Below are 24,842 nucleotides of genomic sequence, written 5' to 3' on the forward strand. Positions count from 1 at the left end.
TCTAGCAATGAATTTGTACTTCTTAATCCCTTCACCTTTTTCATCCATTCCCCCAAACCCCCTCCCATCTGGCAACCAATAAAATGTTCTCTGTATCTATGAGAATGTTTCTGTTCTACCTGTTCATTTTGTTTGTAGATTCCATTGTCGATAGATATGTATTCATTGCCATTTTGTTTGTTCATATATTTTATCTTTTTCTTCAAAAAGACCCTTCATCATTTCATATAATAACAGTTCGGTGGTGATGAACTCCTTTAACTTTATCTTGTCTGGGAAAGTCTTTATATGGCCATCGATTCTAAATGACAGCTTTGCAGGATAAAGTAATTTTGGTTGTAGGTTCTTGCTTTTCATCACTCTGAATATTTCTTAACACTCCCTTCTGGCCTGCAAAGTTTCTTTTCAGAAATCAGCTGACAGCCTTATGGGAACTCCCTTGTAGGTAACTAGCTGCCTTTCTCTTGCTGCTTTTAAGATTCTCTCTTTGTCTGGAACCTTTTGTATTTTGATGATGTGTCTTGGTGTGGGCCTCTTGGGGTTCATCTTGTTTGGGACTCTGTGCTTCCTGGACTTGTATGTCTGTTTCCTTCACCAAGTTAGGGAAGTTTTCTGCCATTATTGTTTCAAACAGGTTTTCAATTTCTTGTTCTCTCTCTTCTCCTTCTGGCACCCCCAAGATGCGAATGTTGGCACGCTTGAAGTTGTCCCAGAGGCTCCTTACACTATCCTCATTTTTTTGGATTTCTTTTTCTTTTTGCTGTTCTGATTGGGTGTTTTTTGCTTCCTTATATTACAAATCAATGGTTTGCTTCTTGGATTTACGTACTCTACTATTGAATCTTTGTAAATTATTCCTTATTTCAGTTAAAGCCTCCTTCATTTCTAACTGTGCATCGATCATTTCTGACTGGTCCTTTTTTATGCTCTTGAGGCCCTCACCAAGTTCATTGAGCATCCTTATAAACAGTATTTTGAACTCAGCATCTGTTAGGTTGCTTATCTCCATTTCGCTTAGTTCTTTTCTTGGGTTTATGTTCTGTTCTTTCATTTGGGACCTGTTTCTTTGTCTCCTCATTTTGGCTGCCTCCCTTTGTTTGTTTCAGTGTATTACTTAACGAGCGGTATGGGGCTAGCTGAGACCAGATGCTGCTCATTTGAAAAAATTTTGGAAAAACCTGAAGCAGGATCCAAGACAGGCCAATCTTTTTTTTTTTTTTTTTTTTTATTTTTATGAATTTTTATTTATTTTTTTGTTACAGATATTTTACCTTTTTACCCCATTGGCACCCCCCACCCCACCCCCTCCACCCTGTCCCCGGCTTAGTTGTCCATGTCCATTGGTCATGCATACATGCATATAAGTTCTGTGGTTTATCTCTTCCCACCCCCTACCCCCCATCCCCTCTTCTGAGGGATGTCAGTCTGTGCCCTACTTCCATGTGTCTGGGTCTACTGTATTCCTCAGACTGTTATGTTCATTATATTCCGTATATAAGTGAGATCATGTGGTATTTGTCTTTTTCTGCTTGGCTTCTTTCACTTAGGATAATACTTTCCAGGTCCCTCCATGTCGTCTCAAAGGATAAGAGATCTTTCTTTCTTACCGCTGCATAGTACTCCATTGTGTATATGTACCACAGCTTTTTGATCCATTCGTCTACTGGTGGACACTTGGGCTGTTTCCAGATCTTAGCTATTGTAAATAGTGCTGCTATGAACATGGGGGTACATATATTCTTCCTGATTGGTGTTTCAGGCTTCTTAGGGTATATTCCCAGCAGTGGGATCACTGGGTCAAATGGAAGTTCAATTTTTAATTTTTTGAGGTAGCACCATATTGTTTTCCATAGCGGCTGCACCAGTCTGCATTCCCACCAGCAGTGTATTAGAGTTCCCTTTTCTCCACACCCTCGCCAACACTTGTTGTTTGATGATTTGTTGATGGCGGCCATTCTGACAGGTGTGAGGTGATACCTCATTGTTGTTTTAATTTGCATCTCTCGGATGATTAGTGATGTTGAGCATTTCTTCATATGTCTCTTGGCCATTTGTATGTCCTGTTTGGAGATGTGTCTATTCAGCTCCTCTGCCCATTTTTTAATTGGGTTCTTTGTCTTCCTTTTGTGGAGTTGTGTGAGCTCTCTGTATATATTGGAAATTAACCCCTTATCTGATACATCATTGGCAATGATGTTCTCCCATACAGTGGGTTGCCTTTCCATTTTGATGATCGTTTCTTTTGCTGTGCAGAAGCTTTTTAGTTTGATGTAGTCCCATGTGTTCATTTTCTCCTTTATTTCTGTTGCCTTAGGTGATGTATCAGTGAAAATTCTGCTCCGTATGATGTCCGAAATTTTGTTGCCTACATTTTCTTCTAGAATTTTTATGGATTCACGGGTCACATTTAAGTCTTTTATCCATTTTGAGTTTATTTTTGTGTATGGTGTAAGTTGATGGTCGAGTTTCATTTTTTTGCATGTAGCTGTCCAATTTTCCCAACACCATTTATTAAAGAGGCTGTCTTTACTCCACTGTATGCTCTTGCCACCTTTGTCAAATATTAATTGAGCGTATTGCCTTGGGTCCATTTCTGGGTTTTCAGTTCTGTTCCACTGGTCTATATGCCTGTTCTTGTGCCAGTACCAGGCTGTTTTGGTCAAGACAGGCCAATCTTATGGTTAAGCAAGTGCCAACAGCTTGGGTGGGTCTGAAAGTTGGATGGGGCGGGGCCTCAGGGAGTCAGCAGGGCGGGGCTACCAGTGTGAGCCAGGTTGCTGGAGTCCCAGATATGGCGGCTGTCTGCCGCCCCAGAGAAGGGCTCACCAAAGGGACAAAGGCCTCTGACAGCACATTTGTCCCGGAGAAAGCCCCCTCTCCAGCGCCAAACAGCTCAGTTCTTCCCTGTATGTCTCTGGTGCCCCTCGAGCTGCCTCCCCTCCAAGCTTAGAGGGAGAGAGTCTGATAAGTCCGTGCGCGGGCCCTTGAAGGAGCTGCCTGGGGCTCCGGCCGTTTCGGCTTCTCTGAGCCTCAGTTCCTGCTGGTTTTTCCAGCCAGAAGTTATGGTGACTTCTCTTCCTGGCACTGGAACCCTGAGCGGGGCGCCTGGTGGGACGGGGACCCCTCAGTCCTCAGGAAGAACCTTCCCAGCCAAGGTATCCTCCTGATTTTTATCCACCACTCGTGGGTGTGGGACCAGCCCATCTCACTGCCGAGTCGCCCCTCCTACTAGTCTCGATGCAGCTGCTTTAATTCCGTAGTTGTAGGACTTCCATTCAGCTTGATTTCAGGCGGTTTTGAATGATGGTTGTTCTGAAGTTTAGTTGTAACTTGGATGTGGTTGTGGGAGGAAGCCATACCGTGTTTACCTACGCCGCCATCTTGACTGGAAATCTATTATTCTTTTAATAAATAACATATTTTACTTTCTATTAATTAAGAAAAAAACAACCTTAAGACTTAGTTGATAATCATTACTCCAGAACAAACCAATACTTTGTACATTTGTTTCATTTGCCTGCTCCACTTTGCCGACAGCATGCACAATAAAAAATATCGATTAAAAATTGGTATCATGGGCTTTTGGTAGAGAAGGCAGTGTAGTTTAAAAAAAGAAAAAAAGGTATCTTAATTCGGTAGGAAAAAAAATTCAAAATTATTTTAAAAATATGCAAAGTCCATACCTGATTTTTTAATGATGAAAGAATGTATTCCTTTTCCTGGTGAGAGATTGTCTTGTGAGTTTCTGGTGTCTCACTAACTAACCAGATCCATAAAACAAACCAAATAATTCCAACTATACCTTAAAATAGAAAAATAATAGTTAAATAAAATTAGAATGCACCAACAGTCACTTTTACATGTCTTGAAAAAATTATGTAACTATAAACTCAATGTAAAATTAATTTCAGTTTAGTTTTCAAGTTTTTCTCATAATTATTTAATGGAATAATAGCTATCTGTATTATTTCCTATACATTTTGAAGAGAACAACTTTTGAGCGTATGACTCTGCCTATCAGAGTATATTAGACAAATCTTTTATTTTTATTTCTTTATTTGCAAAAGTTTATTTAGAAAGTCAGAGGTAGAAGAAATAAGCTGTGGAAGAAGTGAGCCAGCTGGGATTTGAGGGCTCAGGAAACAAGTTACAGAGGCAAAAGAAGGACACTTGAATTTAGGGGAAAGACAGAGAAAACGCACCTGGGGAAAGGAGAGGGGAAAAGGCATGGGTGTGCTCCAGAGAGAAGAACGGGCTGACAAATGTTTTAAAATATAAATTTCCACAAGCTATTATTTCCACAGGTATCTGTTATTGTTTATTGATTTGTTTTTTTGTTTTGCAGATAGATTTCCTGCATAAAGTGTCTTTGTGGCAATCTAACTGATTAAAACCATGTATCACTATGCTAATGAGACTGAGAAAGGCCCTGAGACAAAATTAAAACTACTGCAAGTATCCTACTTTGCTTGAGAAGAAATTTTTCAAAATATACATTTCTATAATATCCAACATAGTAATTTTTGATAGTAAGTATAGCATTTAAGCCTGGGATTCAACAGCAGTTTCTATTGAGAAATACTCTGAAACTAATATCAGGTCAAAACTTGGCTAGGCCCAGCTGGTATGGCTCAAAGGACTGAGAGTCGTCCATGGACTGAGAGGTCCCTGTTTGATTCTGGTCAGGACACATGCCCAGGTTGTGGGCTCAATCCCCAGTAGGGGGCGTGCAGGAGGCAGCTGATCGGTGTTGCTCTTACATAGATGTTTCTATCTCTCTCTCCCTTCCTCTCTCTTCAAAAAAAAAATCAATAAAAACATAATTAAAAAAAACAACAACTCAGCCAGATTATTTTAACCATATCAACTTATAATAGGTTATCAGTGTTTTAGAGCTTTGTGGTGTAGGAGACGATTACTTCAGTGAGTTGGAATATATATTTTTAATCAATTATGAAACCACTATTACATTTTAGATTTGTTACATTATAATTTAGGTTAAAATTTTCAATCAACTTACCAAAAAGGTAGAAGACATAAGTCCAATTCATATAGAAGCAAATTATTCCAGAAAGAGGAAGAGAAATTACTGTCCCAAGCTGTGCTCCTAGAACAACAAAGACTTTGTAAGCTTTAAGAAGATGGGTAACAGATCATGGAAAAAACAAAGATTCAGATCCTACAAGAGCTGAAATTAGTCACATGTAAATACCCATTTTCTTAAGGAATCATTTTCTAGAAAACTCACAATATGTAAAATGTATACGTTAATATGTGGTTCCATTAGTTACAACTATTGATGAGCTAGAAGTCATCAATCAATATAAGACCTATTATAATATGAGCTAGTAAATGCCATGTGTGTTAGGAATCCAGGTATCTGGGGTTCAAATTTGATTCCCAGTTAGGGTGCATATGGGAGGCAACCAATCGATGTTCCCCTCTCTCTAGAAAATCAATAAAAACATGCCCTCAGGTGAGAATTAAAAACAAAACAAAAAAACCTCTGGTGTTTCCCCATTGTATTTTGGGAAAAAACATATTCATTCTTTCCTGTTGTCTGTAAGGGCTGATATTATCTGGCTCTTGTCTATTTCTCTAAGCTCTTATGCCATACCCCTTTTATTCATTATGTTCTAGTCACCCACAGTGGTTTTTCATTTTTTTAAATCCTTATGTATTTCCTGTCTGAGAGCCTTTGCACACGCTGTTCTAATTGGCTGGAATGTTCTTCCATCTGCTCTTTGCATGAATAGTTCATTCTTATCCTTTAGATTTTAGCTTGTAAGTCATCACAGCGAGGCCTTTCTCAACCACTGTATTTAAAAGCAGTCAGGTCAAAAGTTTTAATTCAGTTAATGGAAGAAAGGTTAAAGTTCTTGTGTAATCTGGTAAAATTATGATTCACATATAAAGCTCATGTTCTCACTTACAGGTCAAAATGATGACAAATAAATGTGTAGAAAAAGATATATGAAGAGAGGTTGAGCCCTGGCCGGTTTGGTTCAGCGGTTAGAGCGTTGGCCTGCGGTCCTGAGAGACCCGGGTTCGGTCCCCGCTGGGGGCGCATACCTCAGTTGCAGTTTGTCCCCGGTCCTGGTCGGTTGTGCGGGTGGCAGCCACTCGATGTGTTCCTTTCACATCGATGTTTCTCTCTCTCTCTCTGTTCCTCTCTCTCCCTCCCACTCTACCTGAACAAAAAAAATGGAAAAATGTCCTCGGGTGAGGATAAAAAAAAAAAAAAAAAGAGAGGTTGAGAGTCATGATATGTGTATTAGACAATAATATTAGAAATCACAATTTAATGATAAGTGTTCAATTTTCAGCCACTGGGACTTTTTAAAAAAACAGCATTCTCTATACCAACATCTGAAAAGTCAACATTTTTTGAAATAAATGATGGCAGATGAAGAAAATGACATTGTTAATTAAGCCACATTGCTATATACAGTTGAGCCAGAGAAAACAAATTAATAATAAAGATATACCCCTAAAACTTAATTTTCCCCCAAAGGAGGCATCTGACATTGCATGATTCTGGTGTGCAGCCACTTTTTCTCCAAGGTTGATATGTAAATAACAAATTATAGCAAAAGTTTTCATAAGAATAGTTATCTCACCTGCGTATGAAATGCTAAGAAGTTTGCTTCTTTCAAGAGGGGGAGCCCAAGCAGACCACATGGCATGCATGGCTGGAAATGTAACACCCTGAGGAGGGGAAAAGGAAGTTTCTGATGAAATATAAGTTCGTTTTGTTAATGTTTTAAATTCAGTTGAATTTTGTTGCAAGAGAAATTTCTGAGTAAGAATCAAACCAGAATAAGGTTCTATGAAGTGAGATGTCTTTACAGTGTTAAGTGAAAATACCTTACAATGAAGTACTTTCTTTCTTTCCTTTTTTAATCCTCACCCAAGGATATTTTTGGATTCATCTTCAGATAGAGGGGGAGGGAGAGAGGGAGGAAGAGAGAAAGAGAAACATTGACGTGAGAAAGACACATCAATTGGTTGCCACCTGCACAACCCCAACCGGGGATGGGGATGAACCACACCGAGATACGTGCCCTTAGCAGGAATTGAACCTGGGACTCCCCGGTCCACGGGCCAACACTCTAACCGCTGAGCCAAACTGGCCAAGGCATAATGAAGTAGTTTCAAAATGTGAACAAAACCCTGGCCGGTTTGGCTCAGTGGTTAGAGTGTTGGCCCTTGGACCAAAGAGTCACACGTTTGATTGTGGTCAAGGGCAAGCAACTCGGTTGGGGTTTGGTCATCGGCCCTGGTTGGGGTCATGCAGGAGGCAACCAGTTGATGTGTCTCTCTCACACTGATGTTTCTCTCTCTCTCTTTCTCTCCCTCCCACTCTATCTGAAGATAAATGGGGGAAAAAAATGTGAACAAAATGTGTGGATTCTGTGAACAAAGAATATTTACTGTAATCCTTACAATAAATCTAAAAGAATGTACTGAAAGATGACATAAAGGATCCCTCTCAAAGTTAATTTTACTCACTCACTTTATTAATGGCCTGAATGAAATGGAAATGTTACCAATACATAACTTTTAAAAATACGGAGTTAATACTTTGGGATACTGTAAGAAATTGAAATTGATCTTAATGGATAGAATAAATGGTTTGGGGAAAAAAATGAATTCGATTAGAGAGTGTTTATAGTTTTTTTTTTCTTTCTGGGGATAACTAGCCTAGTAAATGCCAATTATGCTATGGAGAGGCAATGGAGCAGTGGAGGCAGGAGGCTCACAGATTCTTGGGACAGGAGGAAATGCTACAGAAATATGGCACCAAAAAGGTTTTAGTAGATTCAAACCAATGGATTCACAGCTTTCCTTGGTCACACACTTACTGTGTAGTCTCGGTTAATCTTAAACTTCAGTTTCGTTGTGTGTGAAACAGAGATAACACACCGCAGTTTGCATGATTGTTGTAAAAATAAATAGATAGTGCTATTATTAATGGAGAGGAGAATACATGCTTTAACACTTTGTACTTTTTGCTTTTCTTTCAAAAAGAAAAAAAGAAAGAAATACCAGGAGAAGCAAAAATGATTTAGACAGCATTACAAATCGGTAAGAATCTGCATCATGGAGCAACAGGAGAAGTCATTACAGAATAAATCTTTAGATGTTTGGAAATGTCCACAGAGATTATATTGTAGAAAACTTTATTATAAAACCCTAGGGATACCCTGGCCAGTTTGGCTCAGCAGTTAGAGCGTTGGCCTGTGGTTCAGAGAGACCCAGGTTCGGTTCCCGCTAAGGGCATGTATCTCGGTTGCAGTTTGTCCCCAGCACTGGTTGGGTCGTGCGGGTGGCAGCCACTTGATGTGTCCCTTTCATATTGATGTTTCTCTCTCTCTCCCTCTCTCTCTCTCCCACTCTATCTGAACAAAAAATGAAAAATGTCCTCGGGTGAGGATAAAAAAACACACAAAAAACCCTAGGGACCATGTAGGTATATTTATGGTGAATCAGATGCTATGGGTGAAAGATGCTGACCTAAGTTTCTGGATGAGGTAGTGCACAAGTGATACATATTGCAGAAATAAAGAAAGACAAAAGAACATCAGAATAAACACAACTTAAATTCTATTCAGAAATAAATCACTTGAGATAGCAGTAGTAATACAATCAATATACTATAATGGAAAATTAGTGGCATAAATAGACAGTATGCTGCAATGTGGAAATACATGCAACAAAGAGACTCGATATTTGGAATGGAGAAAATATACTATAATTAAGTATAATTTACTTAGGTAAGGCGAAGAGAAACCTGGTAATACAGGGTTAATTTTTATGTTATAGTCAAGAGGATTTTATTCAGTATACCTCTATCTGATAAGGACAAAATAAGTGTTTAGATGAGTGAGCAAAGCTTAAATAGTAGTTGGCAATTTCCAAAGTATTCTAGCAATCATTATCCAATTTGAGCTGTGAATAAATATGGGGCAGGTATTTTAGTCCCAATTTTTAAAAATAATGGAACTGAGGCCTAGAGATTAGGACTTATCTGAGGTTTTCATAGTGAAGCTATTAATCAAACTCTGCTTTTATAATTCCAGTTAGTGGTTTTCCAACATAGCAGAATACATTACTACCTAAAATAACCTTCATGCTCTACACCAAACCCAGAGGCCACTATTTGGCTTGGGTTAAAGAAATGTTAAGAGCCCGACTGGTATTGCTCAGTGGTTGAGTGTCAACCTGTGCACCAGGAGGTCGCTGGTTTGATTCCCAGTCAGGGCATATGCCCAGGTTGTGCGTTCGATCCCCAGTGAAGGGCATGCAGGAAGTGGCCAATCGATGTTCTCTCTCATTGATGTTTCCATCTCTCTCCCTCTCTCTTCCTCTCTCTCTAAAATCAATAAAGAAAAAAAATTATTTAAAAAAATGTTAAGAGAGAGCAAACTAAATCTATGCCTTGGTTTCATGGGTAGAAGTTCAAAGTTAGAAACAAAGAGACCATTTCTTAAAGATGGTGATACATATGATGAAATGCAAAGGAGAAGTAGAAAGGAGAAAAATACAATTTTAAAAAATGATAAAAGCCCTGGCTGGTTTGCTCAGTGGTTAGAGCGTCAGCCCATGGACCAGAGTCCTGGGTTCAGTTCCTGCTATGGGCACATACCTTAGTTGCAGTTTGTCCCTGGCCCCAGTTGGGGTTGTGTGAGTGGCAACCACTTGATGTGTCTCTCTCTCACATTAATGTTTCTCTCTCTCTTTCTCCAGCTCTATCTGAGGATAGATGCAAAAATGTCCTCAGGTGAGGATAAAAAAAAAAAAAAGATAAAAGTCTTAGGAGGGGATGGAAAAAAGACATAAAAATTAATAATAACAATTCTAAAAGCAACAGAAAGACCAGAAGAATCATAGAACCAAAGAAAGTTATACAAAATGATAAATACTTTGTCTCTCAATTAGGGGACCAGAAGAAAGAACAAATAATAAAGAAGAAGTTCTTTGCATAGAAAAAAAATTTTAAAGTAAAAAAAAAAAAAGTTAATCCAATAATCTATTGTGTAAAATGTGTTTTAGATCGGTGTAATCAATGACACAGCAGAGATAAAAACTATGGCAGGAGCTGAAGAGGTCTATCTTAATGGTTCTAATATCTTATCTCCTAAAGTGAGAGAGAGCAGGGAGAGCTGTGAAAGGTCCCCTGGAAAACGTTTTCTCTCCTCTTTGAGTAAAGCTTTGAATTTCAGGTGCTCCCACTAGAGACTTTATTAACAACAAAGAAAATCTATTCAGGTTATTTTCTAGTTAATAATTTTTTTAGTTAAAAAATAAATCGCTATTATTTTCTGATATCAATTTTTGGTTCATATTCATACTGAAGAATGATATTTTTAAAAAGACAAGAAAGTGATATAAGGTAAGAAGAAAAACAGAAGAGAGAAAAATTACCTCTCCTAGTCCTTCTAGTGCTCTGAGCATAATGAGAGCTCCAACTCCTAAATCTGCAGCAATGGGAGTAAACAGGGTGAAGACAGCAGTGCCAAGGATCCCAAATCCTAGCAGCAGTTTCCCCCCCACTTTGCTGGCAACATATCCTCCAGGAATCTGTGTGATGATGTAGCCATAAAAAAAAGAACCGAGAATCCATCCTTGAGTTTCTGCATCCCATTGGTACCTTTTACCCTATAAAGAGTAGAAGGGGAAAAAAGACAACCTTTTAAGACCTTCATTAATAAACAGCTCCTTTACCTTTCTGGCATATAAGTACATAAAAATGTAATTCTTAACCACTGTTTTAGACCGAAGAACACATAAACTTTCTACAAGGTAGGTGAGTCAACATGATAGAAATATGCAGTTTCTAGAAACAAATGGAAAATAATTAAAAGTAAAAAACCTCAAGAAGGCTTGCTATTTTATGAAACTAGATTACAGGATGAGTTGCCTTGTAATGATCATGACCAAGAAGGCGGAATAAAGGGCATAGGCTTAATCTAGAAAGTTACTAAATAAGTTACTATAATGGCTGAACCAGGCTTTGAAGCAGGCTCGGGTTCCAGGCTAGCTCTATTACTTACTGGATTTCTATTTTGGGAAGAGTAAATGAAAAAGGCACATAAAATGCAGCCTGACACATACTAAGTGTTCACTTAATGTTGGCTATTAGTATACATAAGTATAGATCATTAATATCTCCCCATTTCAGACCAAGCACTTGAATAAGCATATAGTACAATACAAAGAGCAAGAATTTAAACCAAGCCACAAATTTCATGTTAATAGAAAATGTCTTTTAATTAGTAGCAACACATAATAAGGCAATGATGAAGATTTAGTAACTGATCTAAACATCTAACATATATTTTTTTGTTTGTTAATTCTCACCCGAGGATATTTTGTCCATTGATTTTTTGAGAGAGAGTGTAAGGGAGGACAGGGGGAGGGAGAGAAAAAGAGAGAGAAACATTAGTGTGAGAGAGACACATCAATTATTTGCCTCCCAAATGTGACCCGACTGGGGCTGGGGATCAAACCTACAACCCATGTATATGCCCTTGACTGGGAATTGAACTAGAGATCCTACAGTGAGAGGGCTGGTGCTCTAACCACTGAACCACACCAACCAGGACAAATATCTGACACCTTTCATACATGTAGCTAATGTATCAATAACCATGCCAGGATTTCTTTCTGGTAAGGCAGATGAAGGTGAGTAGCTAGATTAACAAAAGCAATTGCCAAAGGGAAAGATACAAAACAAATCCCTAATTACCCTTGTTTATGGTATCAATTTGTGACTTATCTGTACAATGCTAGGACTTTAGTTATCCAGTTATACATCATAGATTGGCATGGTGAAAGTGGGTGGTATGTATGTACTCAAATATGTATTTGGCAACATTATTCAAGTCAAATGTAAAGATTTTTTGTACATGTGCTTGTTTGGGCAGAAAAAACTCTTCCCTGATTAGATGCTCTTGTTTTAAATGGCAGAGGAGACTCACCCAAGTGTGATCTGGCTCCTTTGTGAGCACTGAATATGGATGAAAATATACTCATAAAAAAGGACACCAGGCTTTTCTCCCTGTACTGTCTCCCTGTGTGATAAGCAAAATAAAATATAGTCACGTGCCACATAATGACATTTCAGTCAATAATGGATCACATATAGTAAAGTGGTCCCATAAGATTATAATGGAGCTGAAAAATCCCTATTGCCCAGTGACATTGTAGTGCAACACATTATACAAATACTTCACATTGTGTTACAATTGCCTACAGTATTTAGTACCATAACATGCTGTATAGGTTTATAGCATATGAGATGCAGGGGAACAGAATTTGTCATTCCAAAATATGTCTATTTGGCCTAAGGATTATTTTAGGCTGGTTAATTTTATTTATTCATTTTTTCATTTATTTATTCATTTATTTATATATCTATTTATTTATCCTCACCTGAGGATATTTTTCCATTGATTTTTTTGATAGAGTGGAAGGGAAAGAGGGAGAGAGAGATTGAAAGAGAGAAACATAAATGTGAGTGAGACACATTGATTGGTTGCCTCCCCCACAACCCCCCCCGACCAGGCTGGGGATCGAACCTGCAACCCAGGTACATGCCCTTGACCAGGAATCGAACCCAAGACCCAGTGGCCCTTGGGCTGACGCTCTAACCACTGACCCAAACCAGACAGAGCTGCTTACTTTTATTTTAAACTGCAGATATGGGAGAAGCTCTGAAAACCAAGTAGAGGTTACCCTGTGAAGAGATTAGCCAAACAACATATATATGCATAGCCCATGGACATAGACAACAGTGTAGTTAAAGCTGGGATGGTGATGGGTCAAGGTGGGAACTGAGGGGCATCTATAATAGTGTCAACAATAAAAATAAAATAAAAGACATTTAGATTTGTAAGGGACATCTCCATTTGTAAGGGTATTCTCCTCTATATACCTGGAAGGTGGGGATGACTTCATCTCTAAAATCTCTAATCGGTGAAGAACATGACTTAAATTTCCATAACAAACTTACCCTTGTGTATTGGGCTTTTCCTTTTAGACTGACAAACAAGCAAACTTTCTACAAGGTAGGTGAGCCACCATGGTACAGATACTCAATTTCTAGAAGTTAATGGAAAATAACTGACTCCCCAGGCCCTCAACATCTTTTTTTGTCTGCAGCTGAAGATAGTCTTTAAGATGATGGCTTCAGTCATTTTGGCAAGTTACTCAGTTTCCCTGGGTCTCTCCCATGTATAAAGGAAGTGTACATGCCATTATACTTTTGTTTTTCTCCTGTTAATCTGTGTTTTATTACAGGGATGTCTAGTCAATAACTCATAAGGGTAGAGGGAAAATTATTTCTCCTCCCCTGCACTGAAACAGGCTATATCACATAGCTTAGCAGGTGTACAGCAGGAAATACCATCTAAGTTTGTGTAAGTGCGCCCCATGATGATCACATAATAACAAAATCGCCCAACGATGCGGTTCTGAGAATGAATCCCCGTCGTTAAGTGGCACATGACTGTATTTAAAGCATTTAAAACTCAATTCTGAATAAACGATGAACAAATACTTACTAATTCCACTATAACCTGATGCAGGAAAAATGACTTAAACAACTTAGGTTAAGCATGTATGAATTTTGGAAAAGAATATCCTAAGAAATTGATCTGATTTTTTTTTTTTTTTTTTTGCGGTAGTAAATGAGCTAATTTATTTAGAAACAGCCAGTTCCTTTCCGTCATATCAGTAGACACTCAACATTTGTTCACTTTTCAAACAAGTCATGTAACAACATGGACAATACTTTATATTATGTTTAAGAAGCAAAACACTAACACCAGCTCAGCTCTGCAACGGAGCAAATGGATACATAAAACAGAGGAGGAGGAAAGGAACTAGAATCCCAGCCATTCCACCTCTGCGTGGAGATCAAGTAATGAGTAAGTTTTCTCTTCTTTTCCAAATTGTCTTTTAAGAAGAAAATACTACTTTTATAACAGACACATTTCGTTGTTTTAGTAAAAGGTAGTTCTGAAACCTGAGAGTTCTTGAAAGAGACAGTATGTCTAGAGATGGGCGGTTTTCGGGGCGCGGTTACGGGTGAGCCCTTCTCAGTGCCACCTTCGCCCAGCAGGGGTCTCGCTGCCCCTCCTTGTGGTCGGGGGACACCAACCGTCACCGGAGTATTCCAGAGAAGGCTCAACAGAAGTCACTGTCACTGGCTCCTACTAAAGAGGAAGCAGGGCAGCTAGCGGGCCTCTGCGGATACTGGAGACGTCTTCTGGCCGCCACCTTCCAGCAGGCTCTTCTCAGCAGCAAGCAGTAAGAGCCACTGAACGAGCCGCGGCCCAGGCACTGGCCGGGGACCATCTGGTTGTGGGGGAGCGGCATGACATTTCCTCCTTCTCCTTTCTGAGTAGGCGCTGTTCCAGCCAGCACTGTGTGCCGAGCCCTCCTGGGGACTTGGGGACCTGGTGCCGCGGCAGGACTGCATCTATGGCTCTTTATTCTGGTGGTTGGCGTCGTTATGCTCTCTGCCGTCCTCCATGCTGTGGAATCCTCACCTGGGACCGGCAGCTGGTTCTTCCTGCCCGACACATAACATAATGTCAGGTAGCAGCAAGGACTGCGACGTGGACACCTTCAGGATGCAGGCCAGGACGCTCCACCGACCCTCCTGCCACCGAGCAGTGGGGGCGCCTGAGTCAGGGGCAGTCCGGGCGACAGTCTAGAGGCTGGTACCGCGGCAGGACCGCTCCAGCCCACATTCCTGCAGATCCCTGATCTGATCTTATTTCTCATCCTGCGGTTGAGATGATTTAAGCTCTCCTGCAACAGTAGCCTTATAAATAAAACAGCTATTAAATAACAGTCCCATAAAAACTATTCAGCAATATCTTAAATAATCGTATTTCCTGGTGTGAGGGAAGAAGAATTTTTCTTCTACCCTCCTAGGTTCTTTTGGATGGTCTAATAATTAGATCAACATGAGACAGATTAACAAGAGAAAATAACAAAATTTAATTATGTATGTGTGAGAACCCACATGCATGAGAGAGTCAGAGACCCCACATACACGAGAGGGTCAGAAACAGAAAGGAAAAATGAAGTGTGTGTGTGTGTGTGTATATATATATATAGTTCTGAACTAAGGATAGGATAAGGCACCTAGGAGCTTCAGAGGGGCGGAAGGTCACTGCAGAACAATAAAAACAGCTGATGTTCAGTATTTAAAAGTATTTTGCCCTGGTCATTTCTGGTAATAACTCTTATTATGGGCAAGGCCCCTAATTTAAATTCTTTAAGGGAGCAGTAGAAGTTTCTCATGAGGCTGCAGCTCAAAATAATTCACATGCCAAAGTGGCATATCTTGGGGTGATCTGTTCTGAACCCCTTCAGCCCTGCTTTTTAAACTTCCTGAGAAGTTATACATTCTAGAAGCTGGGTTGATACATTGTTCCATATCTCATTAAAGCAGTCTCAGTCTTGAAAATAGATCAGTTTAGTTAAATTTCAGGAGCCAGTGATGCAGGTGGGTTCCAAAGGTAGGCCATTGGTGCAACCAATCAGATATTTAAGAAACATGGAAACAAAGAAAAACAATAGTTAATGACCGAGCAGACTATAATCCCAGTTTCTGAGTTCTGAAGGAAGGTAGTCAAGAAAATTTCTAGATATCTGGCTCAAATCATTTTCAGATGGAGTGAAAGCAGGCAGTGATAATTTGATAGATTGTCCTGGTTTGAAGTTTGAAAGTCGCTGGTGATCTTTCTGCAATAGGAACTAAGATTGTCCACATGAGCTGTTGTGGTGATTTCTCTGAAGTTTACATCAGGTTGTACAACTTTAGCTTTCATGGCTTTGGGAAAAGGGCAGTTTTAGTTCTCAATGGGAAGGAGGGAGAAAGAGAGAGGAATATCAATGTGAGACACATCCATATAACCCCTACTGGGACCAGGGATTGAACCCAAAACCAAGGTATGTGCCCTTGACCAGGAATCAAACCTGAAAGTCTTTGGTCTGAGGGTTGACACTCTTAACTGCTGAGCCAAACTGGCAAGGGATGAAAGTCTTTGCTTTTAAATGCACTTTTATTTTATTTTATTTATTTTTTATCCTCACCTGAGGACCTTTTTCCATTTCTTGTTCAGATAGAGTGGGAGGGAAGTAGGGAGGGAGAGAGAGGGAGAGAGAGAGAGAGAGAGAAACATTGACGTGAAAGGGACACATCGAGTGGTTGCCACCTGTACGACCCATCCAGGGCCTGGGACAAACTGCAACTGAGGTACATGCCCTTAGGTGGAACCAAACCTGGGTCTCTCTGGGCTGCAGGCCAACTCTGTAACCACTGAGCCAAACCGGCCAGGGCTTAAGTGCACTTTTAAATGATCTAATCTAATTGGAATGTTCTTCACAACTGCCATTGTAATTTTAGGTTTATAATTTCCTTGAGGGCTGGAAGCAGTTTGGTAGGACCCTAGCCGTAAATAGAATTTAGCCCATATTTGTTTGGCCATGTTTTGGAGCTTCCAACCTGATGGTTACCAGGCTGAGTTCTTAGGACACAAAAATTTTAGGTTGTCTTTTAGTAAGATTTTGCCATTTTTTACCTTTTCTTTTTTCCTTAAGTGCAGGATAACTGTACTTCCAGTGTCCTTTTAAAAAAACCAGTATCAGCAATTATCTGAAGCAATTAGGAAGGGGTCTGAGTGGACTTTGATTTTTGTTCTAATTTCTGTCCTTCCATCTTATTAAGGGAAGCTTAATGACCAACAATTATAACAAGATGAGAGCTGTCTAAAATATTTTTTCTCTTTCGTCTCAATTTAGAAGTTTTTCCAATTCAAAGGATCCATCATCTGACGTTGATGAGTAAGATCTTCTTTTTCTTTTTCTTTTAATCCTTACCAGAGGATATTTTTCCATTTATCTTCAGATAGAGTGGGAGGGAGAGAGAGGGAGAGAAAGAGAGAGAGAGAGAGAGACATCGATGTGAGAGGGACACAGCGACTGGCTGCCTCCTGCACGACCCCAACCAGGTTCCGGGGACAAACTGCAACTGGGGTATGTGCCCTTGACCGGAATCAAACCTGTGATTCATTGGCCTATGGGCCAATGCTCTACTGCTGAGCCAAACTGGCCAGGGCAATGAGTAGGATCTTAACAGCAACTCAAACCATTAAGAACTATGGATATAAGAGACATCCCCAAAGAAGAGTGCAAAACCATGCAACCCTCACAAGATAAACTTCACTCCCAGAGTTAGAAAGAGCAATTCCAAAACACAATGAATCATGTGTTCCCCATTCCTTTTATATTTACTTATTTATTTTCATTGATTTTGGAAAGGGAGAAAGAAACATCAATTTGTTGTTCCACTTATTTATGCATTCACTGGTTGATTCTTGTATGTGCCCTGACTGGGGATCAAACCCACAACCTTGGCCTATCAGGGCGATGCTCTAACCAACTGAGCTATCCTGTCAGGGCCAACCCCCACTCCTTTTAATAGAGTATTTAGATTTCCTCTGCTTGGATCCACAGCCTACTCAGCTTCCCACCAGATGCATATGCAACCTCTGAGTGGTGGAAAACAAGGGTGAGGGGCCCCGTTTTTACCATTTCTAGGAGAAAATGGATAGATATAGAAAACTCCCTTGAAAGCATGGCATGGTCATAAAGGCCGAGCTCTCAGGACATATATCAAGATGAAAGAAAGGAAAAATACCAAACAGGGACAGAGAAAAACAGAATTAACAAAATCTATGCACAGTCACATTAAACAAACAAAAGTCACTAAGCCTAAGAAACTAGTTTAAAAAATGTTTTCTCCTGCTAACCTAAATTTAGAAAAGAAAAAAAAGAACTCTGATCACTCTAATTCCACCCAACTCTGCAGGTAGAATTGGACTGGACAAGAATTCTTACTTTTTCTTTTTTGCTGGCTCATGTCAGAGGTCCCAAGAATTTCCTACTGCAGTATGTCAGAGTGAGCAGAAATGGCCTGTGAGATACCCTGCTCACAGTGCTATGTGGGAGGAAGAAATTTTCCTCTACCCTCAAGGTTCTTTTGGCTGGTCTAATAATTAAATCTATATGAAACAAATTAATAAGAGAAAGTAACCAAATTTAATTATATATGTACATATGAAAACCCCACATACATAAGCGGTTCAGAGACAAAAAGTTAAAATGAGGTATATATGGCATTCTGAGCTAAGGATGAGGTGAGGCACCTTTGGGCTTCAGAGGAGAGAGGTCACGGTAGAATGACAAGAACAGATATTTAGTAATTAAAAGTTTACCTTCCCTGACCTGGCCGGTAGCTCAGTTGGTTAGAGTATTGTCCCTAGATATGCCAAGATTGTATGTTCAAATCCCTAGTCAGGAACTCAACTAATGAATGCATAAATAAGTGGAATGAATCAGTGTTTCTCTCTCTCTCTCTCTCTCTCTCTCTCTCTCTCTCTCCATCTCTTTCTAAAGCCAATCAATCAATCAATACAGAAAAAAGAAGTTTGTCCTCCCCTACAAATAGGTCATGAAAAGTTACTTCTGGTGGTAACTCTCGTTATGAACAAGGCCCCTAATTATAAAATTTTAAAATGTTTTTTTTTGCCCTGGCCGGTTTGGCTCAGCGGTTGGAGAATCAGCCTGCGGTACAGAGAGACCCGGGTTCGGTTCCTGCTAAGGGCACGTACGTCGGTTGCAGTTTGTCCCCGGCCCTGGTTGGTCGTGCGGGTGGCAGCCACTCGATGTGTCCCTTCACATCGATGTTTCTCTCTCTCTCTCTCTTCCTCTCTCTCCCTCCTGCTCCAGCTGAACAAAAAATGGAAAAATGTCCTCGGGTGAGGATAAAAAAAAAAAAAAATGTTTTTATTGGTTTTAGAGCAGCGGTTCTCAACCTGTGGGTTGCGACCCCTTTGGGGGTCAAACGACCCTTTCACAAGGGTTGCCTAAGACATAGCAGTAGCAAAATTATAGTTATGAAGTAGCAACGAAAATAATTTTATGGTTGGGGGTCACCACAACATGAGGAACTGTATTAAAGGGGCGTGGCATTAGGAAGGTTGAGAACCACTGTTTTAGAGACAGAGATAAGGAGGGAGTGAAGGAGGGAGGGAGAGGGAAAGGGAGAGAAAGAGAGAAAGATAGATAGATAGATAGATAGATAGAGAGAGAGAGAGAGAGAGAGAGACATTGGCTGCCTTCTGCATGCCCTCTACTAGGAATAGAGCCTGCAACCCAGGCATGTGTCCTGACAAGGAATCAAACCTGAGACCTCTTGGTGCATGGGACAATGCTCAACCAACTGAGCCACATGAGCTAGGGCCCCTAATTTAAATTTTTAAGAAAGAGATAAAAGTTTCTTGTGAGCTCAGAGGGTCACAACTGCCTTCAGCTGAAAATTCACATTACAAAGTGGCACATCTTGGGGAGGCCTGTTCTGAACCCCTTCACTGGTATGCTAAACAGGTTTTTCCAAATTTTCATCAAGGACAATATGTTTATAGAGGAAAGTGACAACTTTTCAAACAGATCAAGGCTTATTACCCATGCCGAACATATTACAGCACAGCAGCAATAGCTAGTTACAAGTTACTGTCCAGTTCCTGGGAAAACACAAAAGAAAGTGATTCAGAGTTTACATGAAGAAGTGTTTTTGGTTTTTCGTAGGATGAAGAAACACCTTTTAATATTTTTACTTGGATATATTTTAAGATTAAGATTTGTTTAAAAAATAGTACTTACTGTTGAAGTACGAAGAACTTTATTGGAAGTAGAATGCTCTGCACACTCTTTAGAAGTTCTGTTATCTGCTAAAGTTGTATTTGAATCAACCATATCCACTAATGCAACACTCAGATTCACACGTAATGCATAGAGAACAAAGAAACCAAAAAAGGCCAAAACTGCTAAGTTGTAACGAGCAGAGCAGCACACTGGAGCTGAAACAAAGAGTGGGGGAAAACTTTCATTAAAAGAATAACTTAGATGATATTGACTAAATTACTGAAGAGGTTACTTTTTCAAAGTGCACAAATTAATAAATCATGAATATTTTTCTGAGAATATTCTCAGATTAAACATATCTAAAAATATTTATCAAAAAGAATTTGCTCCTGGTATCTGTAGTTTTGATAAACTACACTGTTTAACACAGAGCCTGCACTGTATGAGTTTCTTAAAACATGGAGGAAATAGCTTTATCAACTTTGCTCAGAAAAATTTCCATTTCAGAGTCAATACTGAACCACTAATTCCTGTCAGCTGGCAAAAACATGAGAAAAATAGGTAAGAGGGTTTAATGGCATCACTATTCCTAAAAAAACTGTCTAAAACATGCCCAATAAGTACTTGAGTACTCACTACAGCACAGCATGTATGCTACTGACTACAGGTTCGTAGCTATCTCATTGTAAATGTAGCACAGCACAAAAAGTTTACTGCCAAGGCTAGTTCCTGAAATGCCTCTTGATAAATTTCTTACCTTGAAAAGTATCCACAGAGGCTGGGTTTGAATTAGAAGCCATGATTAATATTTAAGGCTCTCCTAAACTAAATGTATTTAGGAATCCAGAAGCAAACTTGCAGAATCTATGACAGTTGCAGGATCTGTGACTGTTGCTCAGTTGACCATGCTTAAAGGGCCACAGTAAAAAGTGACATAAGTGAATGTACCACAATGATGAAAGCAAGAAAGAAGAAAGAAAGAAAGAAAGAAAGAAAGAAAGAAAGAAAGAAAGAAAGAAAGAAAGAAAGAAAGAAAGGGAGGGAGAGAGAGAGAGAAAGAAAGAAAGAGAGAAAGAGAGAAAAGAAGGCAGAGTAGGCTGGAGGAGCCAATGAAAGGAGGATCATGTGAGCAGAGTCTGACCTATTTTTAACTCTAATTATAAGTGTATGAATATATTTTCTCCTTTTACTGAGTTACGCGCGCACGTATATATACCCCCCACCCCCACTCAGGAATCCTGGTGCTTTCACTGACCTAAACTCACACAAGAATACATTTTTCAGAGTACTAACGTTTGGGTACTGATTCAGAGTGACTCAGACGGAAGCATTTATGAATAGGGCATGACTATACTTAGGTATATATTAATATGCTACATTCCAACTTACTTTTCCATAAGGCCTCACACACTTAAACAGCTGCTATAATTTTCCTCTGAGCAAGATTTATATCTTTTAACAGAAAACTTTTCATCTGGCATTCTTGACTCCTTTTTCAGGAGTACAGTTATCAGAATTATGGCCCCACTGCCAGAGTAGGTGCACACACATGAGAACTGCATTTCCAAGGCTCCATTCATGTTGTCTCTGTTATCGAAATCTAGACACATCTGCTCTCTGCTCCAATCAAATGGGCAGTAGTCTAGTTAAGGACAGTCAAAATACTGCAAGGCATGCTTAATAGGAGGGCACATTTTTATTATCATTTTGTGTTAGACAGTAATATACAAAAGTCTGAAAGGGGACTCATAATCTTGACAAATTTGGGCTAACAGAATGTATTACTTTCAATAATTTGGAGCAAGAAAAATTTAGATTTATATACAATCTGCTGTGCCAACACACTATTTACAAAGTTCATTATCTACTTCAGCAGAGGATTGACAAGATGTGATTTATGGTTTAAAGAGAGCTTCTCTGGTTGCTGTGTGGAGATTACAAAGGGGAGAAGTGGGAATTGTGGTAGGAGATGCAGACTCCGGGAGATTACTTAAGGGACTATTGTAGTTTTCCAGGTAAGAGATGAAGGTGTTTTAAACTAGAGCAAAGCAGAGGCAATGGAGAGAAATGGGCAGATTTGAGATAAATTTAAAGGCAGAACTGACAGGCCTTGCCTATGTATCGGATGTGGGAGTAAGTAAAAGGGAGGAATGAAGTTTCAGTTATTCTTACTCTAAATAATTATTTTATGCTATCCTGATTTGATATGTTATTACCCCATTCTGTCCTTATTTGCAATTACCTTATTTTATTGTATGTTACTACTTTCTCCCCACATGTTGCTTGATTTAGACTCTGATATACCTCATCATGTGATTAAGATGTGAGGCTAAAAGCCTGGGAAGTAAATGATTTCAAATTATTAGTGATATTACTTGAAAATATGACCTAGAAATTATGGATCTACCAACTTTAACTTTTTGGGGCGCAGTCAATAATCAGAAAATAAAAAAAGCCATAGATGCCACAAAGTATATGGCTGAGGTTTTAAGAACTATTAAAAATAGATGGTTACTATCTTTATAAAAATTGTTGCTGATTACAAATCAGTCAGAAAAACTTTATTTCAAAGAAGTATGTCAGTAAAGCAAAATGTGCCTGTGAATTTGATAGTGTCTGAAATTGGTCCAACGAAAGCATGCTTGCATGACAAAAAGACATAACATACACTGATCATCTGACACATTGAAATCAAATTCAAAGCAAAATCATGCTTGCATAACGAACAGAGCACCCACGAAAACAAACATCCGCTTCTCAAATAAACTTAGGAAATGTGGAGTAGGTGTAGCTGAAAGAACACAGGCTAATTTAGAGTGAAGCAGGTGGGGGAAAGAACCTCAGTTCTGATTTTCACCGGCTGTATAACTTTGGGGAAGTTACTTTTAATTCTCAGGTTCTAGGCTTTAAAATGAAGCGACCACCATCCAACTCACTGGGGTTTGTGTGGATTAAATAAACTACTATAGAGCACTATAGTAGGCACCCACTAAAAATGAGTTCCTTTCCTGTTGACCCTGGAGAAAATTATACCAATATGATAAAGTGCTACAATATATGTGTGTTATAAGGGACCAATAAATCACATTAATCTGTGCACACGTGTGTGTGTGTGTGTGTGTGTGAGAGAGAGAGAGAGAGAGAGAGAGAGAGAGAGAGAGAGAGAGAGTCAGGGAAGTCCTCTTGGAGAAAGTACATTTGCACTGTCTTCACCAATGAGCAAAAAGACATCAGATAGATTAGAGGAGGTAGAACAATGCAAGCAAAGACAGCAGTATGTACAGAAGTAAGGAAATGAGAAAGGCAAACACAGGGAGAGCAGAAAACGTCAAATAATTTGATGTGGCTGGACTATAGTACTGTAGTAACTGTGAGTGGGATGGTAGGTATTGAGTTTAATAACAAAAAGTAATATAGCCCTGGCCAGTTTGGCTCAGTGGTTGGAGCATCGGCCTGAGGACCAGAGAGTCCGGGTTCAGTTTCCTCTAGGGGCACGTACAAAAAAAAAATAGGTGCTTGGTACTACACTAGTCCAAGTGTGATTGCCTATATAAGGGTTATTATAAAGATCAACTGAGTTGGTACATGTAAAATATTTAATTATTAATTATTATTATTGCTTTTTCTGGATAGTAGAAATTGAGGTCATTTGTTAGGAATTGAGGTTATTTCTCATTTGTGAGAAATTAGATATTGAGAAGAGAAGTAATAACTTGTTGAAAAGAGTAGGGGTGTGAAGTTCCCAGTGAAACATACTCTTAAGAATAGCCAAAGCAATCCTGAGGAAAAAAGAACAAAGCCAGAGATATACTCCCTTACTTCAGATTATACTATAAATAGAAAATAATCAAAACAGCTTGGTATTGGCAGAAAACAAGACATACAGACCAATGGAACAGAACTGAGTGCCCAGAAATAAACTAACATGCACATGGGCAAATAATTTTTGACAAAGGAGCCAAAAACATATAGTGAAGAAAAGAAAACCTCTTCAATAAATAGCACTGGGAAAATTCAAAAGAATGAAACTAGACTGCTATTTGTCACCATACACAAAAATTAACACAAAATGAATCAAATATCTAAATATAAGACCCGAAACAATAAAATACATAGAAGAAAACATAGGTTCTATACTTACAGACCTTGGTCTTAGTATTTTATGAAACTGTTAACAAAATAAAATGGCAACCAACTGAATGAGAAAAAATATTTGCAAAGAACAGCTCTGACAAAGGGTTAATATCCAAAATATATAAAGAACTCATGCAACTCAACAACAAAAAGACAATCAATCTAATTAAAAAATGGGCAGAGGACCTGAACAGACACTTCTCCCAAGAAGACATACTAATGGCCAACAAATATAAGAAAAGATGCTTAATTTCACCAGCTATTAGGGAAATGCAAATCAAAACTACAATGAGACACCACCTCATACCTGTTAGAATGGCTATTATCAACAAGACAAACAAGTGTTGGAGAGGTTGTGGAGAAAAGGGAACCCTCATTCACTGCTGGTGGGAATACATACTGGTACAGCCACTCTGGAAAACAGTTTGGCGATTCCTCAAAAAATTAAGAATAGAGTTACTATGTGACCCAGCAACCCCTCTTCTGGGTACCAGAAAAACTTGAATACATTTATCCACAAAGATATATGTACCCCTATGTTCACTGCAGCATTATTCATGGTGGCCAAGATATGGAAACAACTGAAGTATTCTCTGATAGATGAATGGATAAAGAAGATGTGGTACATGCATACAATGGTATACTACTCAGCCATAAGATGATATATTGCCATTTATGACAACATGGATGGATCTTGAGAATATTATGCTAAGTGAACTAAGTCAGATGGAAAAAGTCAAGAACCATATAATTTCACTTACATGTGAGATACAAAACTGAAAGCAACATATGAATGAACAAGACAAAAACTCATAAACACAGAGACAATAGTATGATGGTTACCAGAGGGAAAGGGGAATGGGGTGGGGGAGGTAGTAAAGGGTAAGGGGGTCAAATATATGGTGATGAAAGACCTGACTTTGGGTGGTAAACACACAATGCAATATAAAGATGATGTATTATAGAATTGTGCACTTGAA

At 39.2% G+C, this 24,842-nt stretch overlaps 1 protein-coding gene across 1 annotated transcript in view; it reads right to left on the minus strand.

Moving 5' to 3' along the window:
- SLC17A5 (solute carrier family 17 member 5) overlaps positions 1-24,842 on the minus strand; it is a 65,605-nt gene that overhangs the window by 36,929 nt on the left and 3,834 nt on the right. Inside the window, exons 2-6 of the mRNA XM_036247686.1 lie at positions 19,747-19,943; positions 10,429-10,662; positions 6,621-6,708; positions 5,021-5,107; positions 3,684-3,802 (exon numbers count right to left, since the gene is read on the minus strand). Coding sequence (XP_036103579.1) covers positions 3,684-3,802; positions 5,021-5,107; positions 6,621-6,708; positions 10,429-10,662; positions 19,747-19,943 — 725 coding nt within the window. The remainder of the gene's footprint in view (positions 1-3,683; positions 3,803-5,020; positions 5,108-6,620; positions 6,709-10,428; positions 10,663-19,746; positions 19,944-24,842) is intronic.

This window comes from Molossus molossus, unplaced genomic scaffold (genome assembly GCF_014108415.1).
Source record: "Molossus molossus isolate mMolMol1 unplaced genomic scaffold, mMolMol1.p scaffold_m16_p_8, whole genome shotgun sequence".
Lineage (NCBI taxonomy): Eukaryota > Metazoa > Chordata > Mammalia > Chiroptera > Molossidae > Molossus > Molossus molossus.